Genomic DNA, 21,192 nt, shown 5'->3' with positions numbered 1-21,192 from the left:
AAAAAAGGTGAAGGTGTCCCCGCACTTATAGTGCTAGTCGTTTCCGACTCTTAGGGTGACGTCTTGTGACGTTTACTAGGCAGACCGTATATATGGAGTGGGATTGCCAGTTCCTTCCCTGGCCTTTCTTTACCCCCCAGCATATGCCGGGTACTCATTTTACCGACCACGGATGGATGGAAGGCTGAGTGGACCTCGACCCCTTTTACCGGAGATTCGACTTCCTCCTTCCGTTGGAATCGAACTCCGGCCGCGAGCAGAGCTTCGACTGCATTACCGCCGCTTACCACTCTGCGCCATGGAGGATCATTTATAAATGGCATTTAGTTTGCATTAAAAAATGTGCCAGCAGAGAGCCAGTGTAGTCTAGTGGTTAAGGTGCTGGACTACAACCTGGGAGACCAGGGTTCAAATCCCCACACAGCCATGAAGCTCACTGGGTGACTTTGGGCCAGTCACTGCCTCTCAGCCTCAGAGGGAGGCAATGGTAAACCACCTCTGAATACCGCTTACCATGAAAACTCTATTCATAGGGTTGCCATAAGTCAGAATCGACTTGAAGGCAGTCCATTTCCAAAAAATGTGCCAAGTGAGTGCTCCTTCAACAAATCTACACTATATTCCCAAGGTGTGCTACAAGTTCACTGAAAATTGTATACATAAATGTTGTGGGCCACCTTGAGAACTCCGGTTAAAAAGTGGAATATAACAATATATATATTTGATGGATTGGAGACTCTAAAAGCTATGCTAACAAACAGCCATAATGTTAATGTAAAATAAGCTGTAGGCTTGTAACTTCCATCCACCTAAAAGATGAATCTAGTGGAAATTCCTCATGTTCCAACTCTTTCCAGCTCTCTCCACTGCATGCTCTTAGTTGGCTCTGGACTTCAGTGAAGTGTGTTAAAGGTCCATATTCTGAAGCTTTAACCCCAATAGAAAGAGCATTCAGAGATAATCAGATCATTTTGATTAGGGTCACCCTTAAACAATTGGGATAGTTTAAAATAAGAATGTTAGCCCTGATAATCTTGCTCTGGTTTAGTTCTGCTCTTTAACTAATGATCTTATGCATTCTTTAATGATCTTTAGCAGAACTAAAGAAAAACATCAATGGACTTTTACAAAACAACTAAACAGAATTAAAGAAACTAAAGAAAAACATCAAAAGCATGCTCAGTGAGATTTTTTAAAAAAAATTAGGCAACAAGTATAAGCAGAGTTCTATTGGAGGCCTATTTGCAAAGTTAGCAGATTGATTTTCCACCACCACTCATCATGAGTCAGAGATCATTGTGGCCGTTTCCCACTCAAAAAATCAATTAATAAAAAAAGATTGCATTCCAGCAAGGGTGCTAGGACCCCCGAGAATTACACTTGTTTCTTGGTGCACAACAGGAACAATATTAAATTAGACCATAGCTATTATCTAGGTGAGTGAGTTTGAAACATGGCATATTGGGAACCCTTCTTAAAAGGGCAGACTGGAGAGAAGAAAAAGATTGCAAAATTTCTCCCCCATCTCTACTGCAAATGATCAAAGTGGAGTGTGAATGAATATTTTGTGGGCATAAAAGTGGGCCCTTTGCACATCAGTTTCTCAGTGGGATGTGGATTTCACTTTAATGACCTCTGACCTACTTATTCATTCTGGATTTTCCAGTGGAGAGTTGAATGTTAATAGAAAATAAGGGGGAAACCCCACTTACCCGCATACTGAAATTCTATCACACTGGAAGACTGTTTAGCCAGAGATTTGGTGCCTTCTATAGATTGTGAACTGTTCAGCCACAGTCACTGTGAAGATTTCATTAGCATCAGAACTTCTAAAGACAACTCAGTTTCATACTCAGAAAGGTCTATATGCTGCAGACCCTAAGGATGTTGAGTGTTGCAGTGTGGTTGTGCCACATCAAATAACCCCAGGATAAAGTATAGCATTTATTGCTGATTGTTCCTTGTACTTCCCCCCCCCCTTGACTCCTAGCCACATGATTTTCTTTTCTGAATAGCATTACAGTTTCCAGTAATTTAAAGCATTTCTCTTCATTCAAGGCAGGAAAAATCATGTTGATTCAGAAGAATTTCAGATAAAGCTATCTATATAAACATTTGAAAATATTTCACAACAGCCCACATCTCCTATCGATCAGCCCTTATTAATATTGCAAATTATATTGTGTTGCAACGTGTTTGTTTTCAGGCATTTAGAGCCAGAAGGGCAGAGACTACATGCAAGGTTCAAGCGATAACTAGCTCAGCAGCCATAATTCAATTTAATTGAAAGCATAAAAACTGCTATTGGAAAAAATGAGAGACAAGCAAGGCAATCCTAACCAGCACATCTGCTAGCTGCAGAGGGTGTGGATGCGATGAAAGTCTCTCTTTGCTGGAAGAGGATGGGTCGCATCTACCAGAGCACTCTGGTTTGTCTGGGGAAAACTCTGAGAACATAGATCTACCATTGCTATTTGTAAGCCCCAAAACAGGGTGCTCCGGGCCAATGTTAGAGGGCACGCTGGATCCAAAGCCCCTTTGTTCCCCAACAAGAGATGCCAGGATCAGGTCCATCAGCTACACCATCTAGTGATGTAGTTAATTTTCCCGTATGGCTCAAGAGGGTGGGATTCAAAACAAAGATTGCCCAGAAATAAACAAGCAAGTCGCCCCCATCTCCAGCCCTAGCTGCTATGAACCAGCAGAGCTCCAGGTGGTGGTGGAGGTGACTCCATTGAGAATCACACGCAAACACATAAGATTGCTCTGCCTGTTATTTGCAAGCATGTTCAAAACTGCTCCTTTCCAAAACCACAGGATTAGAATATTTCCATTTCTTTCATCTTTAAATATAATTGAATATCTCTCAGCAATGTCAAAATATGGAGTTATTTGATGAGACCATATGATTCAATATGCCATGATAACTACACATGTATTACCTTTTTATTCCATCCTTCCTCCAAGGAACACAATGCAGCATACATGATTCCATTCCTTATATCTTCATAAGCAATGACCTTGTGGTATAGATTAGGCTGAGATATGATGACTTGCCCAGAAATCACACAATGAACTGGATGGGGATTTTGGACTAGGATAGGGTGGTCAGGTGAAAAATGTCAGGCCTTCTGCACCTTTAATAGTTGTCATGAAGAGGGAATTTCAACAGGTATAACTTATCACGCAAGCTATGCCTGCTGAAATTTCCTCTTCACCAAAGATGAAGAGGGTCCTTTCCTATTATTCTTCCAACCACTCTGAAGAAGGGTCTTTCTGTTCCTAGTCTGATATTCTACCCAGTACACCACACTGGCCGTCAATCTACCACAGAAACATGGCCGGGTTCAGAAGACTCTAATTTTTAAAACCCAAAGAGACTGGATCTCTGTTCTGACTTTTGACATCGTATTCCTGAGAAATTCACCCACTACAATCATCCTAGTTTTACAAATTGGGAACAGAGTCAAAAGACATTTAGGGAGGGTAAATTTAAAAGATACCATCACAATGCTTTCATCAATCCAACCCGTTAACTGGAAATAGTCAAACTGCTTTAAAAAGAGCTTACTTTCACATACTTGAGTTTAGGTCTGAAACTAAAGCAAAAGCAGCCATATTTTCCAAAGCAACACACTGATGAAGTGCACACCAGCACAGCTCATTTGAAAAGTACAGGGATGGGGGAATCTGTGGCCCTCCAGATGTTATTGGACTCCAACTTCCATCAGCTCCAGCCAGCATGTCCAGGGGTGATGGGGGTTGGAGTTAAGAACATAAGAAGAGTCTCTTGGGTCAGTCCAGTGGCCCATCTAGTTCAGCATCCTGTTCTCACAGTGGCCAACCAGATGCCCATGGGAAGACCACAAGCAGGATCTGAGGGCAACAGCACTCTCTCCTTCTGAGGCTTCCCAGCAACTGGTTTTCAGTACTGCCTCTGACTATGGTGGCAGAGCACAGCCATCATGGCTAACAGCCATTGATAGCCTTACCCTCCATGAATTTGTCTAATCCTCTTTTAAAGCCATCCAAGTTGGCGGCCATCACTGCCTCCTGCAGGAGCAAATTCCATAGTTTAACTATGTGCTGCGTGAAAAAGTTTTTTCTTTTGCTGTCCTGAATCTTCCAACATTCAGTTTCATTCAATGTCCATGAGTTCTAGTATGATGAGGGGGGGGAAGTTTTCTCTGTCCACTCTCTCCATGCCATGCATAATTTTATACACTATCATGTCACCTCTGACTCGCCTTTTCTCTAAACTAAAAAGCCCCCAATGCTGCAATCTTTCCTCACTGGGGAGTTGCTCCAACCCCTTGATCATTCTAGTTGCTCTTTTCTGAACCTTTTCCAATTCTACACTATCCTTTTTGAGGTGAGGCAACCAGCACTGTACACAGTATTCCAAATGAGGCCACATCATAGATTTATATAACACCATTATGATATCAGCAGATTAATTTATATCAGCAGTTTTATTTTAAGTTGAGCAACATCTCCATTGACTCTTATTCTGTAAGGAAAATTGGAATGAATTACATCGACAAAATGGACTACTCCTTCAAAAATATCCATTGTACAATTTCTCTCAAGATAGCCATACTGGTTATTGTGACACCACATTAATTGTTAGATTGTGTTTTCTTGCTGAAGGAAATCTGGAATAATCCTGAATCACTTTTGAGGAATTTACTATATTGACGAAACATGTCTTGTAGTCAGGGCTGGAGAGAATGAAGCACAAGCAAACCTATTTGGGGGGCGGGGAGGAGTTCAGAATCACACCCACAAAAGGGAGAAGAGCCAGAATATGAATGCTACACCAGACCCAGAAAATTGTGTCAGTAGCTCTGTGCACTTCATGCTGTTGAGATGGAAGCAGAATATCACACATTCTAGATGTTTTATTCGTACACAGAAATACCAAAATTGGTAATAACTAAACAGAGCAAACTACACAAGTAGTTATTTCCCCCACCTCTTATACCCACACTCTGTACTTAAGTGTGCGCTCTCTCTCATTGACACACACACACATGCCTCGCCTTTTTAGATCACACATACACCTCTGTTGTCAAGAAGGTGGCTCGCAGACTCTGCTCATCGCTTGCAAAAGGCTGAAATGGGTACAAGCTGGTCTTTTTTTCCTGTCACCAGATACTCAGCCATTCCATACTGATCTAAATATTTCCATTTACTTTAAACAGAGGTTTGAGACTGCAACTTTGTTTGCAGAGACATAATGTATGTAGAACAAGAGAGGGTATATGGCAGGCTACCATTCACTCATGTTCCAGCTAGCAGTAGAATTCTTGCAAGAAATGCTAGATTAGGCGGAGAATGGTCTGATCTAGTGAGGTACTTCTTGCATACCTAAGCAAAAATGCACACTACAGCTCTCTTAAGGCAGATTAGTTATACCTTAAAGGACCTTATGAATACAGAATGCACTCTTAAATTGTAAATATAAAGAGAGGCATTGGTGAAACAAAGATTCTGGTAAAAAGAGTAGTCACACACGCTACTGGGGTAGCCAATGAGGTGCCCTCCATATGCTGCTGTACTACACCTTCCATCATCCCTTATATTGGCAGTGCTGGCTGGGGCTGATGGCAATTGTAGACAACATCTGGAGGACACCATGTTGGCTACACTTCCACTAGATTGAGGCCAGGCCAGCCCTTATGTAGAGAACCAGGGTTTTACGATACAGTTAGCTGCTCCTAGGATACAACAACAACAAAGACATCCAAAATGCTAAATGACAGATTGCAATTATTTAAGAACTGGCAACTATTTAAACTATTAGAACATATTTAAACTAGAACACCTCAGTGGCATATTGCTTCTCAATTTGGGGGGGGGAAAGGTTTCATTTCAACAGAGGTGGAAACACAAATGAATCACAAAATGAGGAAGTAAGCAATGCAACTTCCAAAGAAACGGAACTAAATGAAATAAAATAAGGCAACATCTTTAGTTAGACTAACTTCTATCACTGAAGGAGTTAGACAGCTTTTGAGTTTCACAGAGCTTTTTATCAGGTGTTGGACTACGACCTGGGAGACCAGGGTTCGAATCCCCACACAGCCATGAAGCTCTGTGGGTGACCTTGGGCCAGTCACTGCCTCTCAGCCTCAGAGGAAGCCAATGGTAAACCATCTCTGAATACCGCTTACCATGAAAACCCTATTCATAGGATCACCATAAGTTGGAATCGACTTGAAGGCAGTCCATTTCCATTTTTTTTCAATACAAACCAACAGCATATATTATTTACAGTCAAACAAAGCTTTTACAGCATGAGGAGAATTTTAGTTTTTAAAGCTCTCCTTAGAGCTCATAATCTATTGCAAATAGGTATGAGGGGATCAAAACACTCACCTCCTACCGTAGTCTTGTAGGACTTGTTGAAACTATCATTGGTATATCGCTGGACCAGTGACGTCTTCCCAACCTCGGCATCCCCAATAATCAGCACTTTGAACATATGGTCATGATGGCCCATGATTTGAAAACAGCAAGGCAAACTCACACTCTGCCTTTTCCTCGGTTTCTTGGAAGGATCAGCCACGTGGGAGAAAAAGATGCTTCACTTTTCCCTATGGAGGAAGAAAATCTGCACATTCAAAAAACAACCTCCAAAGCACAGACGACACAGAACTTGAGGCTTCTTGGTTCTCCGTCTGAAGTAAGTATCTGAGAATCAGGGATCTTTCGAAGCTTTATAAGGTGCTAGCCAGAGAGCATCAAATCTAGAGGCAAGGGTGGGGGAATCAGCACACAATATTTACATTTAATAATTGTTCACTTCCTCCAGCAGGTATAACTGTCGCTGAATTTGTAACCAGGAAGAGACTAACCCACCCTACCTTCAGGCGTTTAAAACGCACTAGGGATCCCAAGGAAGAGCTCTGCACTCGAGGAGTAGCGAAAGCAATACATGCAACCAAGTCAACAGCTGCCAAGCGGTCTCTGGGCAGAAAGCCAAATCTTTACACGCAGTTGTACCACAGAAGCCTTGCAGCTTGAAGGAAAAACATTTGCATTACGGTTTGGCTTGGAAAGACAGGAAGAGGGGCTTAAGGTCCTGACAGGGTCCTTATCCCACAACTAGCATGTCTATTGCCACTCCTTCCGTGCTACTAATCTTTTCCGCATTCTCTTGGCCGTCATGTGAGGGAGGAAAGGTCGACCCCCTTGCCCCACTAGAGGAACTATAATACCCGGCATGCATACGGCGACGCGTTCACTCTATAAACGAGAGAGGGAAAGTCTGCATCATGGGAAATGTAGTGTTTTAGAGAAGGCAAAGTATAGTCGCGCTCTTTGCTCCGCTGGAGCAGTACAGCGCGTTTCGGGTGTGCAGAGGTGATGTTTCGTGCCTAAGAGGCAGCAATTTAAAACTGTGCCTTCCAGCATTTTTCACAGACGGAAATAACGAAGCGCTTCTAATATTACTCATCTCAGATGAGTCATCTGTTACGCATTGCTAGAGTGTCTACGTTGTCTCCTTTGTTCTTTTTCTTCCTCAGCAGCCTATCCTGTTTTTTTATCCTGTTAAAAAAAACACCAAGTTGTTTAGGCCAAAATAAAGGTCTTTGTACAATCTGTTCTCAAAAAAACCCCTGTGTAGGGAGAGAAAGAGAGAGAAAGAATCCTGCGAGAGACATAAGATTCATTAGTCCCGTTCCCATTCCCATTAGTTCCCGTTCCTAAGCATTTTCCATGCTTAGTCATTGTTGGTTTGCCTGGCGACTGCCATATTGGTCCCATTCGAACCCGAACAAATGTTGCGAGTCTGGGTGGAGAGGGATGCTGAAAAAGGCATTTTTTAGATCAATAACGGTAAACCACTTCATATGTCAAGGAGAGAAAGAGAGAGAAAGAATCCTGCGAGAGACATAAGATTCATTAGTCCCGTTCCCAACTAGAACAAAAATTTCCAGGATCATATTTCATAACAAATGTATTCATCATAATAAATATTAAAGTTGGGGAAATTGTTGCTTCACAGAAATGTCTGATAAACATAGTAAAAATGAATATAAGCCTCCAGTGTCTCGTCTAGTTTGGCATCCTGTTCTCACAGTGGCCAAGAGATGCCCATGGGAACCCCACAAGCAGGATCTGAGTGCAAGAGCACTTTCCCCTTCTGCAGATTCCAGCAACTGGTTTTCAGAAGCGTACTGCTTCTATGGTGGCAGAGCACAGCCATCATGGTTAGGTGCCACTGATAACCTTAAATATGTAAATGTACTGCCTTCAAGTGGGTTCCGACTTATGGCGACCCTATGAATAGGGTTTTCATGAGGCTGAGAGACAGTGACTGGCCCAAGGTCACCCAGTGAGCTTCATGGCTATGTGGGGATTCCAACCCTGGTCTCCCAGGTCGTAGTCCAACATGTTAACCACTATACCACACTGGCTCTCATTTATAGCCTTATCCTCCATGAATTTGTCCAACCCTCTTTTAAAGCCATCTGGATTGGTGGCCATCATTGCCTCTTGTGGGAGCAAAGTCCAAAGTTTTAAGTACACATTGCATGAAGTACTTTCTTTTGTCCGTACTGAATCTTCCAACATTCAGCTTCATTCAATGTCCATGAGTTCTAATGTGATGGAGAAAAACTTTTCTCTATCCACTTTCTCCATACCATGCATAATACGCTTCCATCATGTCGCCTCTAACTCACCTTTTCTCTAAACTAAAAAGCTCCAAATGCCGCAACTTTTCCTCATAGGGAAGTCACTCAGTCTCCATCATTCTGGTTGCCCTTTTCTGAACCTTTTTCAAATCTACAATATCCTTTTTGAGGTGTGGTGACCAGAAGTGTTCACAGTATTCCAAATGCGGCTGCACCATAGATTTAAACAACAGTGTGCTGTAATATCTCTTTAAGGTCTTGGAATTGTCAGTTAAGGGCAGTTGGAGTGCAGTTGAGAGGGGTGAAGCACAGCATAAGCAGATGTAAAGACTGTGCCCTATAGAATGGTGATTAAAGTATACTATTCTTATTGTTAAAGAATCAAGATGTGTTTATTGTGAAACATAACACATTATATGGTGTCAGAAGTCCAAAATGGACTCATTCTGGCCTCCACCTCCTCTGGTATTGCAAGGTAATCAGGCTGAGACATGGAAGCGATGGGAGCAAGCTTTTATTTTATATCTTTCTGCAGCTGGAGTTGATAATGTTGCTAAGAATCGACAAATTGCTATTTTATTACATTGTGTTGGAGAGGAAGCGTTGGCAGTTTACAATACTTTTGATTTACCTGAAGAGGGGCCACAAGACATAGAGGAAGTTCTTGAACAATTTAGGATATATTGTACTCCTCGTAAAAATGTGATATTTGAACACTATGCTTTTTGGAACCACTCTCAGAGATATCAAGAAACTAGTGAACAGTTTGTGACTGAGCTTAAGCTTAAGGCTAGTAAGTGTGAGTTTAGTGCAACAGTTAATGATATGATACAAGATAAGATTGTGTTCAGCATTAAAGATGAAAAATTGAAGAAAAGATTGATTGCGGAACCTGAGCTTACTTTGGAGAAAGCGATTGAAATATGTCGTTTAGAGGAAATAACAAGAGTTCAACTACAAGCTATGTCAACTCCCTCAAGAGATGATCAAGAGCTACATACAGTATCTGTGATTGATAAAACCCATGGAAAAAGTCCAGTACAGGCTTTTGGATCTGATAAGTTTCAATCTAAAGATAAATATGAGCAGATTAAATATAGTAGATGCTCCTGTTGTGGTACTGTGCATCCACCTCGAAATTGTCCAGCGTTTGGAAAAACCTGTTATAAATGTCATATGAAAAATCATTTTGCTAGAGTACGCAAAGTAAATTTAGTCAGTGCCAAAAAGGGGAACAGAATTATTCGATGCATGAGCTAGATTTAAACAGTTTGTTTATAGGAGAATTAACTCATGCAGCTGGTAAAGGTTTGGTGAATGGATGGTATGTTGATATAGTTCTGCAAGGGCTCTCAGTAAGGTTTAAGTTGGATACAGGAGCTGAAGCAAATGTTTTGCCTCTACAAATATTTCATGAGTTACCAGACAAAAAGGTGTTGTTTAAAACTGATGTTTGTCTTGTGTCTTATGGTGGGACTCGTATAAAGCCTGTGGGAGCTATTGTTCTTGATTGTCGTACTTCCAGAGGGGCAGCAAAGCTGATGTTTTATGTAACAGATGGATCCACTCTTCCATTGCTTGGGCGAGCAGCTTGTGAGACTCTGGATTTAGTTCGTCGAATTTATAATGTGACTACAGTTCAATCATTAACGAAAGAACAGCTACTTGAGAAATATTCTGATGTGTTTGATGGGCTTGGTGAATTTGGTGAACATATACATGTTGATCCTACTGATCCTACTGTGGCTCCTGTTATTCATGGATGTAGAAAAATTCCTTTTGCCATATTGAATAAACTGAAAGAGACTTTAGGACAAATGAGAAATGCTGGAGTGATATCCAGGGTGATAGGTCCTACGGAGTGGGTCAGTAGTCTTGTTATTACAGAGAAGAATGGAAAGTTACGGATATGTCTTGATCCTCGGGATTTGAATAAAGCAGTTCGTCGACAACATTATACAATTCCTACAACAGAGGATGTTTTAGCCGTCTAGCAGGAATGAAGTTTTTTACTATTTTAGATGAAAAGGATGGTTATTGGCAAGTCAAGCTAGATGCACATTCTTCACGGTTATGTACATTTAATACACCTTGGGGACGATATTGTTTTAATCGTTTGCCATTTGGGCTTAAGTCTTCTAGTGAAGTATTTCAACAGAAAAATGAGGAAGTTTTTGGTCATATAAGAGGGGTTTATATGATAGCTGATGATATGATTATTGTGGCAGCAACCTCAGAGCAGCATGATCAGATTCTTTGTCAAGTTATGGATACAGCACGTACTAAAAACATCAAGTTTAATATGGACAAAATTCAATTTAAGGTTGACTCTGTAAAGTACATGGGTCAAATAGTTACTGCTCAAGGAGTATGTCCTGACCCTGATAAAGTGAAGGCTATTTCTGAGATGAAATGTCCGCAAGATAAACAAGGTGTTCTTAGATTTTTAGGGTCTGTGCAGTATTTATCCAAATATATTCCGGGTGAGGCAGAACTGACAGCACCTTTGCGTAATTTATTAAGAAAAGATATTTTATTTAAGAGGATGCCTGAACATAAAAAAGCTTTTGAGTTGCTTAAAATGCAACTATGTCAAGCACCTGTACTGCAATATTTTGATATTACCAAACCAGTTACTGTACAAGCAGATGCATCAAAAGATGGTCTTGGAGCATGTTTGCTTCAAGGAAATAAACCAAATACATATTACAGCACATCTCTTCTGTAACAATAACCACGCTCATATCAAGTAGTAGTACCAAATGGTCAGCAGTATCATCGCAATAGGCGCCATTTGAGGTTTCAACAACAATCATCTGACACTTATAATAAGATAGAAGATGTAAGGCAAAATGAGTCTGGAGGGCAAATAGATCAGTTCTGTGATAATGATACTGTTAATGTAAATGATGATATAATAAATAAATAAATAATAATAATAATAAATTTAATTTCTTCGTCGCCTATCTGGCCAATGGCCACTCTAGGCGACTTACAAAATTGTTAAAATACAATTGATAAAATACAGTAATACAATATAAAAACAACACATCTGCAGCAACAATATTAAAACTGGGCAGGAGGCATTTCAGTTATAACAATTAACCCTCCCCAGATACCCCGAAGGCCTGCTGAAAGAGCCAGGTCTTTAAGGCTTTCCGAAACACATTTAAAGAAGAGGCGTGCCGGAGATCTTGTGGGAGGGAGTTCCAAAGAGTGGGGGCCGCCACTGAGAATGCCCTCTCTCTTGTACCCGCCAATCTGGCTGTTTTTGTTGGCGGGATTGAGAGAAGGCCCTGTGTGGCCAGTGTGTCTCATTTTGAAAATAAACCTGATGTATATGTAACATCTAGAGGTAGGACTATTAGTCCTCCATTGAAATATAAAGATTATGTATGTTAATGTTATTGTTATTGTTACAGAAGAGATGTGCTGTAATATGTATTTGGTTTATTTGTTTTATTGTTTTGTTGTTACAGAACAGAGATGTGCTGTAATATCTCTTTAAGGTCTTGGAATTGTCAGTTAAGGGCAGTTGGAGTGCAGTTGAGAGGGGTGAAGCACAGCATAAGCAGAAGTAAAGACTGTGCCCTATAGAATGGTGATTAAAGTATACTATTCTTATTGTTAAAGAATCAAGATGTGTTTATTGTGAAACATAACACATTATAAACAGCATTATTATACCACCAGTTTTATTTTCAGTACCTTTCCTAATGATCCCTAGCTGCCACGCACTCGGTCAACATCTTCATCGAGCTATCCACTATGACCCCAAGGTCTTGCGATTGGTGGGGACGTGAGATAGGGCCTTCTCGGTGGCTGCTGCCAGGTTCTGGAACACTCTTCCTAGGGAAGCACGAATGGCCCCTTCCTTGCTATCCTTCCGTCGGCAGGCAAAGACTTTTTTATTCCGGCAGGCTTTTGGACTAGAAGATATTTAAGATAGGGCCTCATAAGGTCTGTTGTATCATTCTATGGTCCTATTCTTAAAGTTTTAAATTGTCTTAGTATTTTAAGTGTATGTTTTATGGTTTTAATGTTATGAATAGTTTAATTCTATTTTAATTGTATATTTTTGTATGTTTTTTATCTATGTATAGTTTTTATTTGTAAGCCGCCCTGAGTTCCAGTTTTGGAAAAAGGGCGGGGTAAAAATAAAGATTGATTGATTGATTGATTCCTGGTCAGTCACTGCCAGTTCACACCCAATTAGAGTTTATGTGAAATTAAGATGTTTTGCTCCAGTATGCATAACTTTACCCTTGTTTACATTCAACTGCACTTACTGTTTTCCCACCCATTCACTCAGTTTAGAGAAGTCCGTCTGGAGCTCTTCAGAAACCCGTTTTGTTTTAACAACCCTGAACAATTTAGTATCATCAGCAAACTTGGCCACCTCACTGCTCATCCCTAATTCTAGATTGTTTATGAACAAGTTTAAAAACACAAGTCCCAACACTAATCCTGGGGGGGACTCCACTTTCTACAGCCCTCAATTGTGAGAACTGCCCATTTATTCTTACTCTTTGCTTCCTGTTACTTAACCAATTCCTGATCCTCATGAGGCACTCTCTTTATTCCATGACTGCTAAGCTTACGCAGGAGTCTTTGGTGAAGCACCTACCTTGTCAAAAGCTTTTTTGATGGGGTGTGTTGGCTGGGTCAGTTGGGGAAAGGAGAGTAGAAAAGTAATTTGGAAGGAGGAGAAAGTTTGGGGAGAGGGGAAGGGGAGGACCAGGCAACCAACCAATCTAATTAAGCTTTTTTGAAGGTTTTGAAATGCTCCCCTCTCAGAGATTTCTCCAGTGTCATCCTAGGCACATTTACTCAGAAGAAAGTCCTACTATTCAGTGGGACTTACTCCTTTATAACTGTGTCCAAGAGCAATTGCAAGCAAAATTTCTAAAGAGTAGATGGGAAAGGGGCTGAAATATGAAAGGCAAATCTAGCAATACCATACTAATTTTTCTTTTAACAATTTATTCCTAAAAGGCAAAAAAAGGGGACAAGTAGTACCCTCAATTTACCAGGACTGGGGGGGGATGTAGGGATAACTGGAGCACCAGAATTGTCAGGGGGAAGTTTCTCCACCTTGCCTATTAAATGCTTCTCTGTGAGCTGCATTTCTGCATGTCATAAACCTGTTAAAGGGAATGTTATTTAACTTAGCACCATATGATACCTTAAAGACTTTATTATAGCATAAGCTTTTGGGAACTCAAATCCACTTAGAGACATGAAGTGACATCTTAGTTGGCAGGAGACAACTCTAAATTGGGAATGCAAATATTGCAGTTGGAGATAATTAGAACTTAAATAATTGTTAAATAAGCACATCTTTTAACTTTTTACAGTAGAAAATTGGCTATAATTGTGTTACAGACACCTGTAGTATGGCAAGGAGCCATTCACAAGAAACTACTTGCTAGGATTCTTACTAATGCCAGGATATCTGTCCTAATTAACACATGTAGTATGATAAAAATCCTTGGCCTCAATTGAATCCACAAATGATTGCATTGAGCTTGATAGATCGTAATTCTGTTTAAGATTGTATTCTTCCTTTGATGTTCCAAAATAGCCATCTTAAGGCCAGTTACAGAGTATCTGGGAAGGCTGAAGCATTGTCCCACTGGTTTATAGACATTAGCATTTCTGATGTTAGATGTGTGTCTTTTTATTCTTTTGCATAAAGATAATAGCATAACTGGAAGATGATCAGGTAATGAACCCCCTGATGTTGCAAGTGACATTCAACTATTTTACACCTGCCCATTAATATTTCACTTAAGAACCTCAGAAGAGCCTGCTGGATCAGGCCAGTGGGCGATCTAGTCCAGTATCCTGTTCTCACAGCAGTCAGCCAGATGCTTGTGGGAAGCCTGCATGCAAGCAGGACCTGAGTGCAACAGTAGTCTCCCCTCCTTCAGTTTCCACTTCCTGCATTTGACAATGTGGGCTTGAGTCCACAAAAAGCTTATGCTCTTCTCTCCTTCTGAAAGCACACAAATTATTCATCAAGTTTATGTAATCTAATTTTTACTTTGTAAGGTTTTATTTACTTAAGCAAAGCTTAACCAACAATTTAAAGTAGCACAAAACTAGTACTGAAAGTAGATCTCTGGTTTATATTTCCTGCTGAGCACTAGCCAACCAGGGGGCATCATATGCTAGGGGTTTGGACAGATGTTTTTCTTTTAAAAATAAAACAAGAAAATCCATATGCCTTGCTTTGTCTTTTAGAGAGTCCCGAAGGTGAGCACATGGCTTGGAGTTATGCAACATAGATGGTGAAATGACAGCCAGTGAGAAAGTAGTGGTGAAGGAAAATCTCACTTGGCCTAGCAATAGGAGGATGCTGTGGCTGACATTGTGGTAGAGTGGACACACAAGGGAATCTGGGGGGCTGTGGATTACATATTGATAGGATCAGCAAAGTTTCAACTACAGACCACTAGCTAAGAATTAAAAAAACACCAAGAGCCATATAAATAAATGTAATCTTTATTTTACCAAATATAATTTATCAGTTAAATTGGCATCTGTCAATTCAGTTAAGCAACTATAAATAATTAAGGATTTTTTTTTTAATAAAGGTGTAAACCAATAGCTTCATCTTCATTTGCAGCCAGGTCTAGATACACATGCAACTGAGTGCAACCAGTGAGAATAAAAGTATTCAATGCTTTTAGATTAAATTCTGTTCATACACTCCCATGTTGTTCCCCTACCTCACCCCACTGCATACATACAATCTAGAGATTCTACCCAAGTAGCACACATGCTCCAGCTGCTGAACCTAGGGATAAGTCTTGCAACCAAGACCAGGAGAGTTAAACCTTCATGGGATACATAGACCTTAACTAGGGAATCAGATGTAATGAGGAAGAAAATCTGCTCAAATGGAGTTCTATTGCTCAAATGTTACGAAGTTGAAAACTTAGATGCATCCAACAGTACAACACATACAGTGATGAGAAGATAAAGGGAATTATAGTTTAACATTTAACTGTTAGGAGGATGAAAGTCCTGGGCTCTTTTGAATGTCAGTAGCTAACAATGAGTTATTCTGACACAGCCCACTCTTAAGCAGAAGCCAAGTTATTTGCAAGTATTCTTAGTAGGAAGTCAGATATAACCTTCATCACTCCAAGAACCACAATTCACAGAAGAAAAGCTTGAGGTCTTTATCCACATCTACTGCTCCCATCTAATTAAGTCTACCTTACAATGCAGAAGGAAAAGATGACCTTAGAGGCACCTTTACACTGTGGTCCCATAGCTTCGTTCCCTAAAACATGAAGGCAGCAATGCTCAGGTCAATCTAAAATAGATCTCCTGAAACTATAGAGCTACCATAAGATAGCCCCAGTTCAGGAACTACAGTGTAAAGAGCAGAGTGGTCCAGTCGAGCCCTTTATCTACCATTTGGCACTAATTTCCATCCAAAACTTTCATGTTGATCACACTCAAAACTGTAGCAACACTGCCTCCAAGAGTAATTTAAGGCCAGGGTCCCAAATCCAAATTGCATGGAAAGCCCCTATTTATGCTCCAGGTAACAGTTCAAGACCAATAAAAATACTTGTTGCTAGCAAACATTGCCCTGTTAAGCTTAGTGGTGAAGAAAAAAAAAGGCAAAACACCTTTCTGAAGGCAACAGGTATTCTATTCTTAAGCCTGTCAAGCGTAGCAAGTCAAATCTATGATCCCAGATTTTTTTTACAAGACCAATGGGTACTCTGGATAGACCAACACCACTTTTGTCCTTTTGCTTCAGCTTCATTTAGGAATTAAAGCAAAAATGAGAAAACACATTATGCAATGATGCTCTACTGTAGAGACGCTGGAGAAGTAGTGAGAGTTTAAGGAATTTGCAATGAAAAAATATATTCGACTAGAGTTCTTAATTAGAATAGGTAGGTACAATCTACATACAAGTAAAATTCCAGCAACTCTTCACTTGCATTCCTAGATGAATGAAATGGGTCCCTTTTTCACATTTTAAGCAAACAATTTAGCTATTTTGAGCCATGTATTTTGAGCTACTCATACAAGGGTTCCATCTCCATGCATGTCAGAATATGGGGCTCACAGAACTTGTGGTAAGAAAGGTGCACATTAAAACAAGAAGTCCCCTTGCTCACAAAAGCTAATCTGTATCCCCCCAAGCATTCCCCTGCTGGTGCAGATGAAATTCTTTAAAATGAACAGCTCAATACACACATACAGTCAGCAAAGAACATTTGAAAAGTTCATGCTTTCGTTTCCCAGTACTTGAGTCTACCACAGAACTTTTGAGATAGGTGTCATGTTTTCCAGATAAAAATGCTGTGTCAGTTTTTGGCCTGTTTGTACTGAAGAAATGTCAATCAATCTGACAGATTCATAGTCATAAAACAGAACCATTTATTTTTTTACTATTACAAGCCTTGGCCAGCACATATTAGTGTTGAAAGTGAGAGGTGTGTCTTGCTGTCATGCAATGCACCCACAAACACGCCTAATACTTGCAATTTCTTATGACCTCAACACAGAGAGAGTAATCTCTAAAGAGCAGAGATCTGTTTGACAAGGTAGTGCGAGTACAGTAGGGTGCCCTTCCAGACAAACTTTAAAAATATACATGTGAAGAACTTTCATCCCTGAATATGTCAAGTCTTTTGATATGTATCAACTGCTCTGTGTTATACAAGGATATATGTGACAGACAACCAGGTTGACTGAATAATATCCAACATATGCGTAGTTGTAGATGTACTTAGCAAACTTGTGTTGACTTCCCTAGAGCTCAAGAGCTGCAAAGCACTCAACAGTTGACATCAAAGTGTAGCAGGATGACTCATAATCAGAAATTTAGACTAATCTCAATACTGGCATTTCAGATTTGGAGACAGAATATTAACCCAATTAGTTCATAGTTTTGCAGATCGACATGGACCATTCAAAAACAGCATGGAAGAGGCAATAGGTTTGAAAAGGCAATAGGTGAGAGCAAGCATCCGGATTCAATGTAAAGCAGCCTTTCCCAACCTTTGGGTTTCCAAATGTTGTTGGAGTATAGTTCCCATCATTCCTGACCAGTGGCCATGCTTGTTGGGGATAATGGGAACTATGGTCCAACAACATATGGGGACCCAAAGACTGGGAAAGGCTGGTGTAAAGAAGCGACAATCCAACTCTACTTAATAGAAACAGGCAGTTGGAGATATGCTATATGTTGTGTGTCAGCCTTTGCCTAATGGATTATCAAGTTTTGCAACAGAAATGGCACTTGGGGGCACTAATAAGAATTGTGTGGATCTCAGCTTTATCAGTCTAGGAGTATAACATAAAATAGCTGAAGTCCACAACAGACATGGAATAACAGTCAGCTTAAGAGGGCCAGGAGTGGGATAAGCATATCTTCTTGAGCCAGGCTTTCATGGTCTCCTTAGTAGACAATGAATTTGGTCTATTCCCACCAATCATTCTGTTACTCCGAGTAGCCTGCTATTCACCAGCATAGAGCAGAACAGAACACAGGAAAACCTGAATTATTGTGCTATCTACCAATGACGTGGCCAATTTTCAGAGCCAGAAATGTCTGGTTTGGGGTCAAATCAGATGCATTTCTAGTGTAGACTAACAGAGGTGAGCATGCATGGCATCCAAACCATTTAATCCATTTCAGAACCCAGTTGTGACAATAGACAAAGAACTCTTGTCCCTAGTGTAAATAACAAAACAAACACGAATTGCATCTCTCTCAAAACACACACACAGAGCGGCTGTTTACATCTAGTGTCTTGAGTGGGTGCAAAATGAGGAAGGTGGGATTTCTAAAAAAATCTCATCAATTGTTCTATTATATCCTTTAGTTCAGATTTTAACCATTATGAAATTGCACTTGGTGATTGTCTTTACACATTTTCTTCTTTTGTTCTTCCTAAAATTATTTTTCCTGTACAAACTTGGCTTGAAATATAAACCAAATATAATTCCCATTGAAAATAATGAGAATCCAGTATCAAAGGTAAAGTCCCAAAGACAGACAGAGGGTGGCAGCAAGGCTTTGTGGAAGGGGTGGGGAGTGGGGAATGTCACTGAAGGAGGAGAGGTGGGGGAGTGGAAGAGCTGAGAAATGATAGTTTTAGTCCCCCACATCTGTGTCTCGGTCCCCAATGAGCCAGAGAATATGGAAGCTGAGCGCCAGGAGACCTGTTCCAAGCAAGTCCCCTAGCGCCGTCAAATAAGGTATAGAAAAGTTGTCAGGGTCCAGGCCTCTGCCCCACATCCAGTGGACCATCCAGTCGGCAATGTAAAGAAGAATCAGAACCTAGAACACAAGCACAATGGGTTATATTAGTCACCTGGTATGAAGGCCACTGAAGCCTTTTGTGCCTGTACGTACATAGGTATAAAAACCATATCCAGCATGTTATGATACTATGAGCCCTGATTCAGTACTAGAGACACAACAGCCATTCTTGTGCAATTGAGGTAAATTCATTAATGTTGCCAAAGGGTCCATTGGTTCTGCAACAACCAATAGACCTCCATAGTTGCATAGTTGATCTTAGCACACACACAGGTCAAGATGGGAAGAGATAGTTCTTCAGATATTTAGGTCTCAAGTACTTTAGATCCCATATAGGAGATAAGGTGTTTGGTTTTTTTAAAAAAGTGGGTAAACTAGAGATGGTGATGGCAGCTATTCAGCTTGTCATTAGCAACACAGCAGGCACTAGCTAATATGAGTTATAACACTTCCTACCACCATTACCTTTACTGCAAACTACTACAGTAAGAGAAATACTATCTCATGCAAAGGGTCTCTCTCAAGACTTTGAAAATAATCAGTCTATATTACATTCCTGTAATGATAGTTAACTAAAACTCCCTGATAACTTCCCAAGTGCCTGCAAGCACTTTGTTGGACAGCAATATTTATTTCTCCCTTGGAGAACTGCAACTCACTTTCCTCAGGTTCAGTTCAGTTGTTGATTTGACTCCAAGAGTCTGCAGCCACTTCCATAAGTATCCAGGAAGTGGTCAGCTTCAGCAAGAAAGCCCCTGGCCACAGCCTCGCTTTCCTCCCATGCTTACAGTTTGCCTAAGAATTATGGGAAGCCAAGATCCTACAGAGACAGCTGAGAGTAATCAGCATCCCTGGCATCCATTTCACTACAGGCCTCTTCATACTTTCATTCTAGCTGACTTATCTGCTTGCTACCGGGTAGATAAAGGCCTGATCAAGGGAGGGAAGAAATACAAGACACTACATGTTCCACTTCCCGTTTTTCAAGCATGTAATCTAATTTCTATCATCCTATGGCCATACAAGGTTCTCCATACAAAAAAGAGAAAGTGCTGTAAATTCCTCTATCAGAAACTTCTTTCAGACAAAGCTATTCAAGATCTAGCCCAGTCTTAGAGAACATGCTGAACTCAGTTATCTAACATGATAAGGACCAGAAGTATCTCAAAATCATTACTCTTATCTCTATGCCCACAACACGGAGTGCAAATCCTGGAAATATATTTTAGCTACTTCTATAGCTTCTCAGGTTTTAGATTAGATTCTCAGGCTGTGTGCGCACGCACGCACACAGCCTTTCAAGGACGTCTCCAGAGGGCTAGAAGCAATTTTATTTTAAAATGTTTAAGAAATACTTCCAGTGTCCCCCACCCAAGTTTTAATTTCTCCATCTATATTATACAGCCACGAGATTTTTCACATTCTGCAATGTTAAATTGAAAATACCCCCCATGCCATTCCACCGCTTCCCAAAAGCACATTTCAAAACAAAACCTTACAAAACTTATAGTCCTGAACTCAGAAACGCTTGCTTAACAACCCTCTAGGTTACCATGGCGATACACAAAACAGTCAGAGAGAATCAAGAGTTCAAAGAGTAAAACAAAAGAAAAAAAACCAGACCCCTGTTGGACTTTTTTCTGTCAGTGGTCTCATAATTTGTTGAAATTAATTAAAAATCAGCCATGTTCATAGAGTTTCTGTAATCCTATTACTGACCTTGTCCCATACTCTGACCTTCATCTTCTGCAGTTTAAAAGTTTTAAAAAATATCTGGCTGATTTTTAATTAATTTAAGAAATTTAACATTTAAGTATTATAGCGTCAGGAATGCTCAGTATGAACCATCAGTGTTCTAACAGCCAGACTCACAGCTGTTCGGCTTGGCTAATCAGGTGGCCACACCCACACCAGACCTTTAGTTCACTTCATGGCTTCTCCCAAAGAATCCTGGGAATTGTAGCTTGTGAAGGGTGCTGAGAGCTGTCAGGAGACTCCTATTCCCCTGACAGAGCTCCAGTGGCCAGAGTGGTTGAACAGTCAGCCCCTCTGGGATTGTAGCTCTGTGAGGGGAATAGGGCCTCTCCTAGCAACTCTCATCACCCTTCACAAACTATACTTTCCAGGATTCTTAGGGAGAAGCCATGGCTAAAGCGAAATAAAGGTCTGGTGTGGATGTGATCAGGGACAGCTTTAGTTTAAATTTGGGTGGGAGACTACATGTGCCTGCTGTAGAATAAAAGG

General features: G+C 40.6%; 2 protein-coding genes across 6 annotated transcripts in view; both read right to left on the bottom strand.

The window, feature by feature from the left end:
* Positions 1-7,236, bottom strand: part of RAB29 (RAB29, member RAS oncogene family) — a 29,241-nt gene extending 22,005 nt beyond the window's left edge. Inside the window, exons 1-2 of one of the 2 annotated variants that reach the window (XM_061632135.1) lie at positions 6,870-7,236; positions 6,382-6,599 (exon numbers count right to left, since the gene is read on the bottom strand). In XM_061632135.1, the coding sequence (XP_061488119.1) occupies positions 6,382-6,505 (124 nt within the window). In that variant the 5' untranslated portion in view covers positions 6,506-6,599; positions 6,870-7,236. Of the gene's footprint in view, positions 1-6,381 lie in introns of both variants that reach the window. The other variant, XM_061632134.1, reaches the window with a different exon arrangement.
* A 7,900-nt stretch (positions 7,237-15,136) lies between these two features.
* SLC41A1 (solute carrier family 41 member 1) overlaps positions 15,137-21,192 on the bottom strand; it is a 49,854-nt gene continuing 43,798 nt past the window's right edge. For all 4 annotated transcript variants that reach the window (XM_061632130.1, XM_061632131.1, XM_061632132.1 and 1 more), the window contains one exon: positions 15,137-18,966. In XM_061632130.1, coding sequence (XP_061488114.1) covers positions 18,781-18,966 — 186 coding nt within the window. In that variant the 3' untranslated portion in view covers positions 15,137-18,780. The remainder of the gene's footprint in view (positions 18,967-21,192) is intronic.

The sequence above is a fragment of the Rhineura floridana genome, chromosome 6 (assembly GCF_030035675.1).
Source record: "Rhineura floridana isolate rRhiFlo1 chromosome 6, rRhiFlo1.hap2, whole genome shotgun sequence".
In the NCBI taxonomy this organism is placed as follows: domain Eukaryota; kingdom Metazoa; phylum Chordata; class Lepidosauria; order Squamata; family Rhineuridae; genus Rhineura; species Rhineura floridana.
Note: the sequence above shows the minus strand (reverse complement) of the source record. Positions and strands in the feature narration are given on the sequence as shown.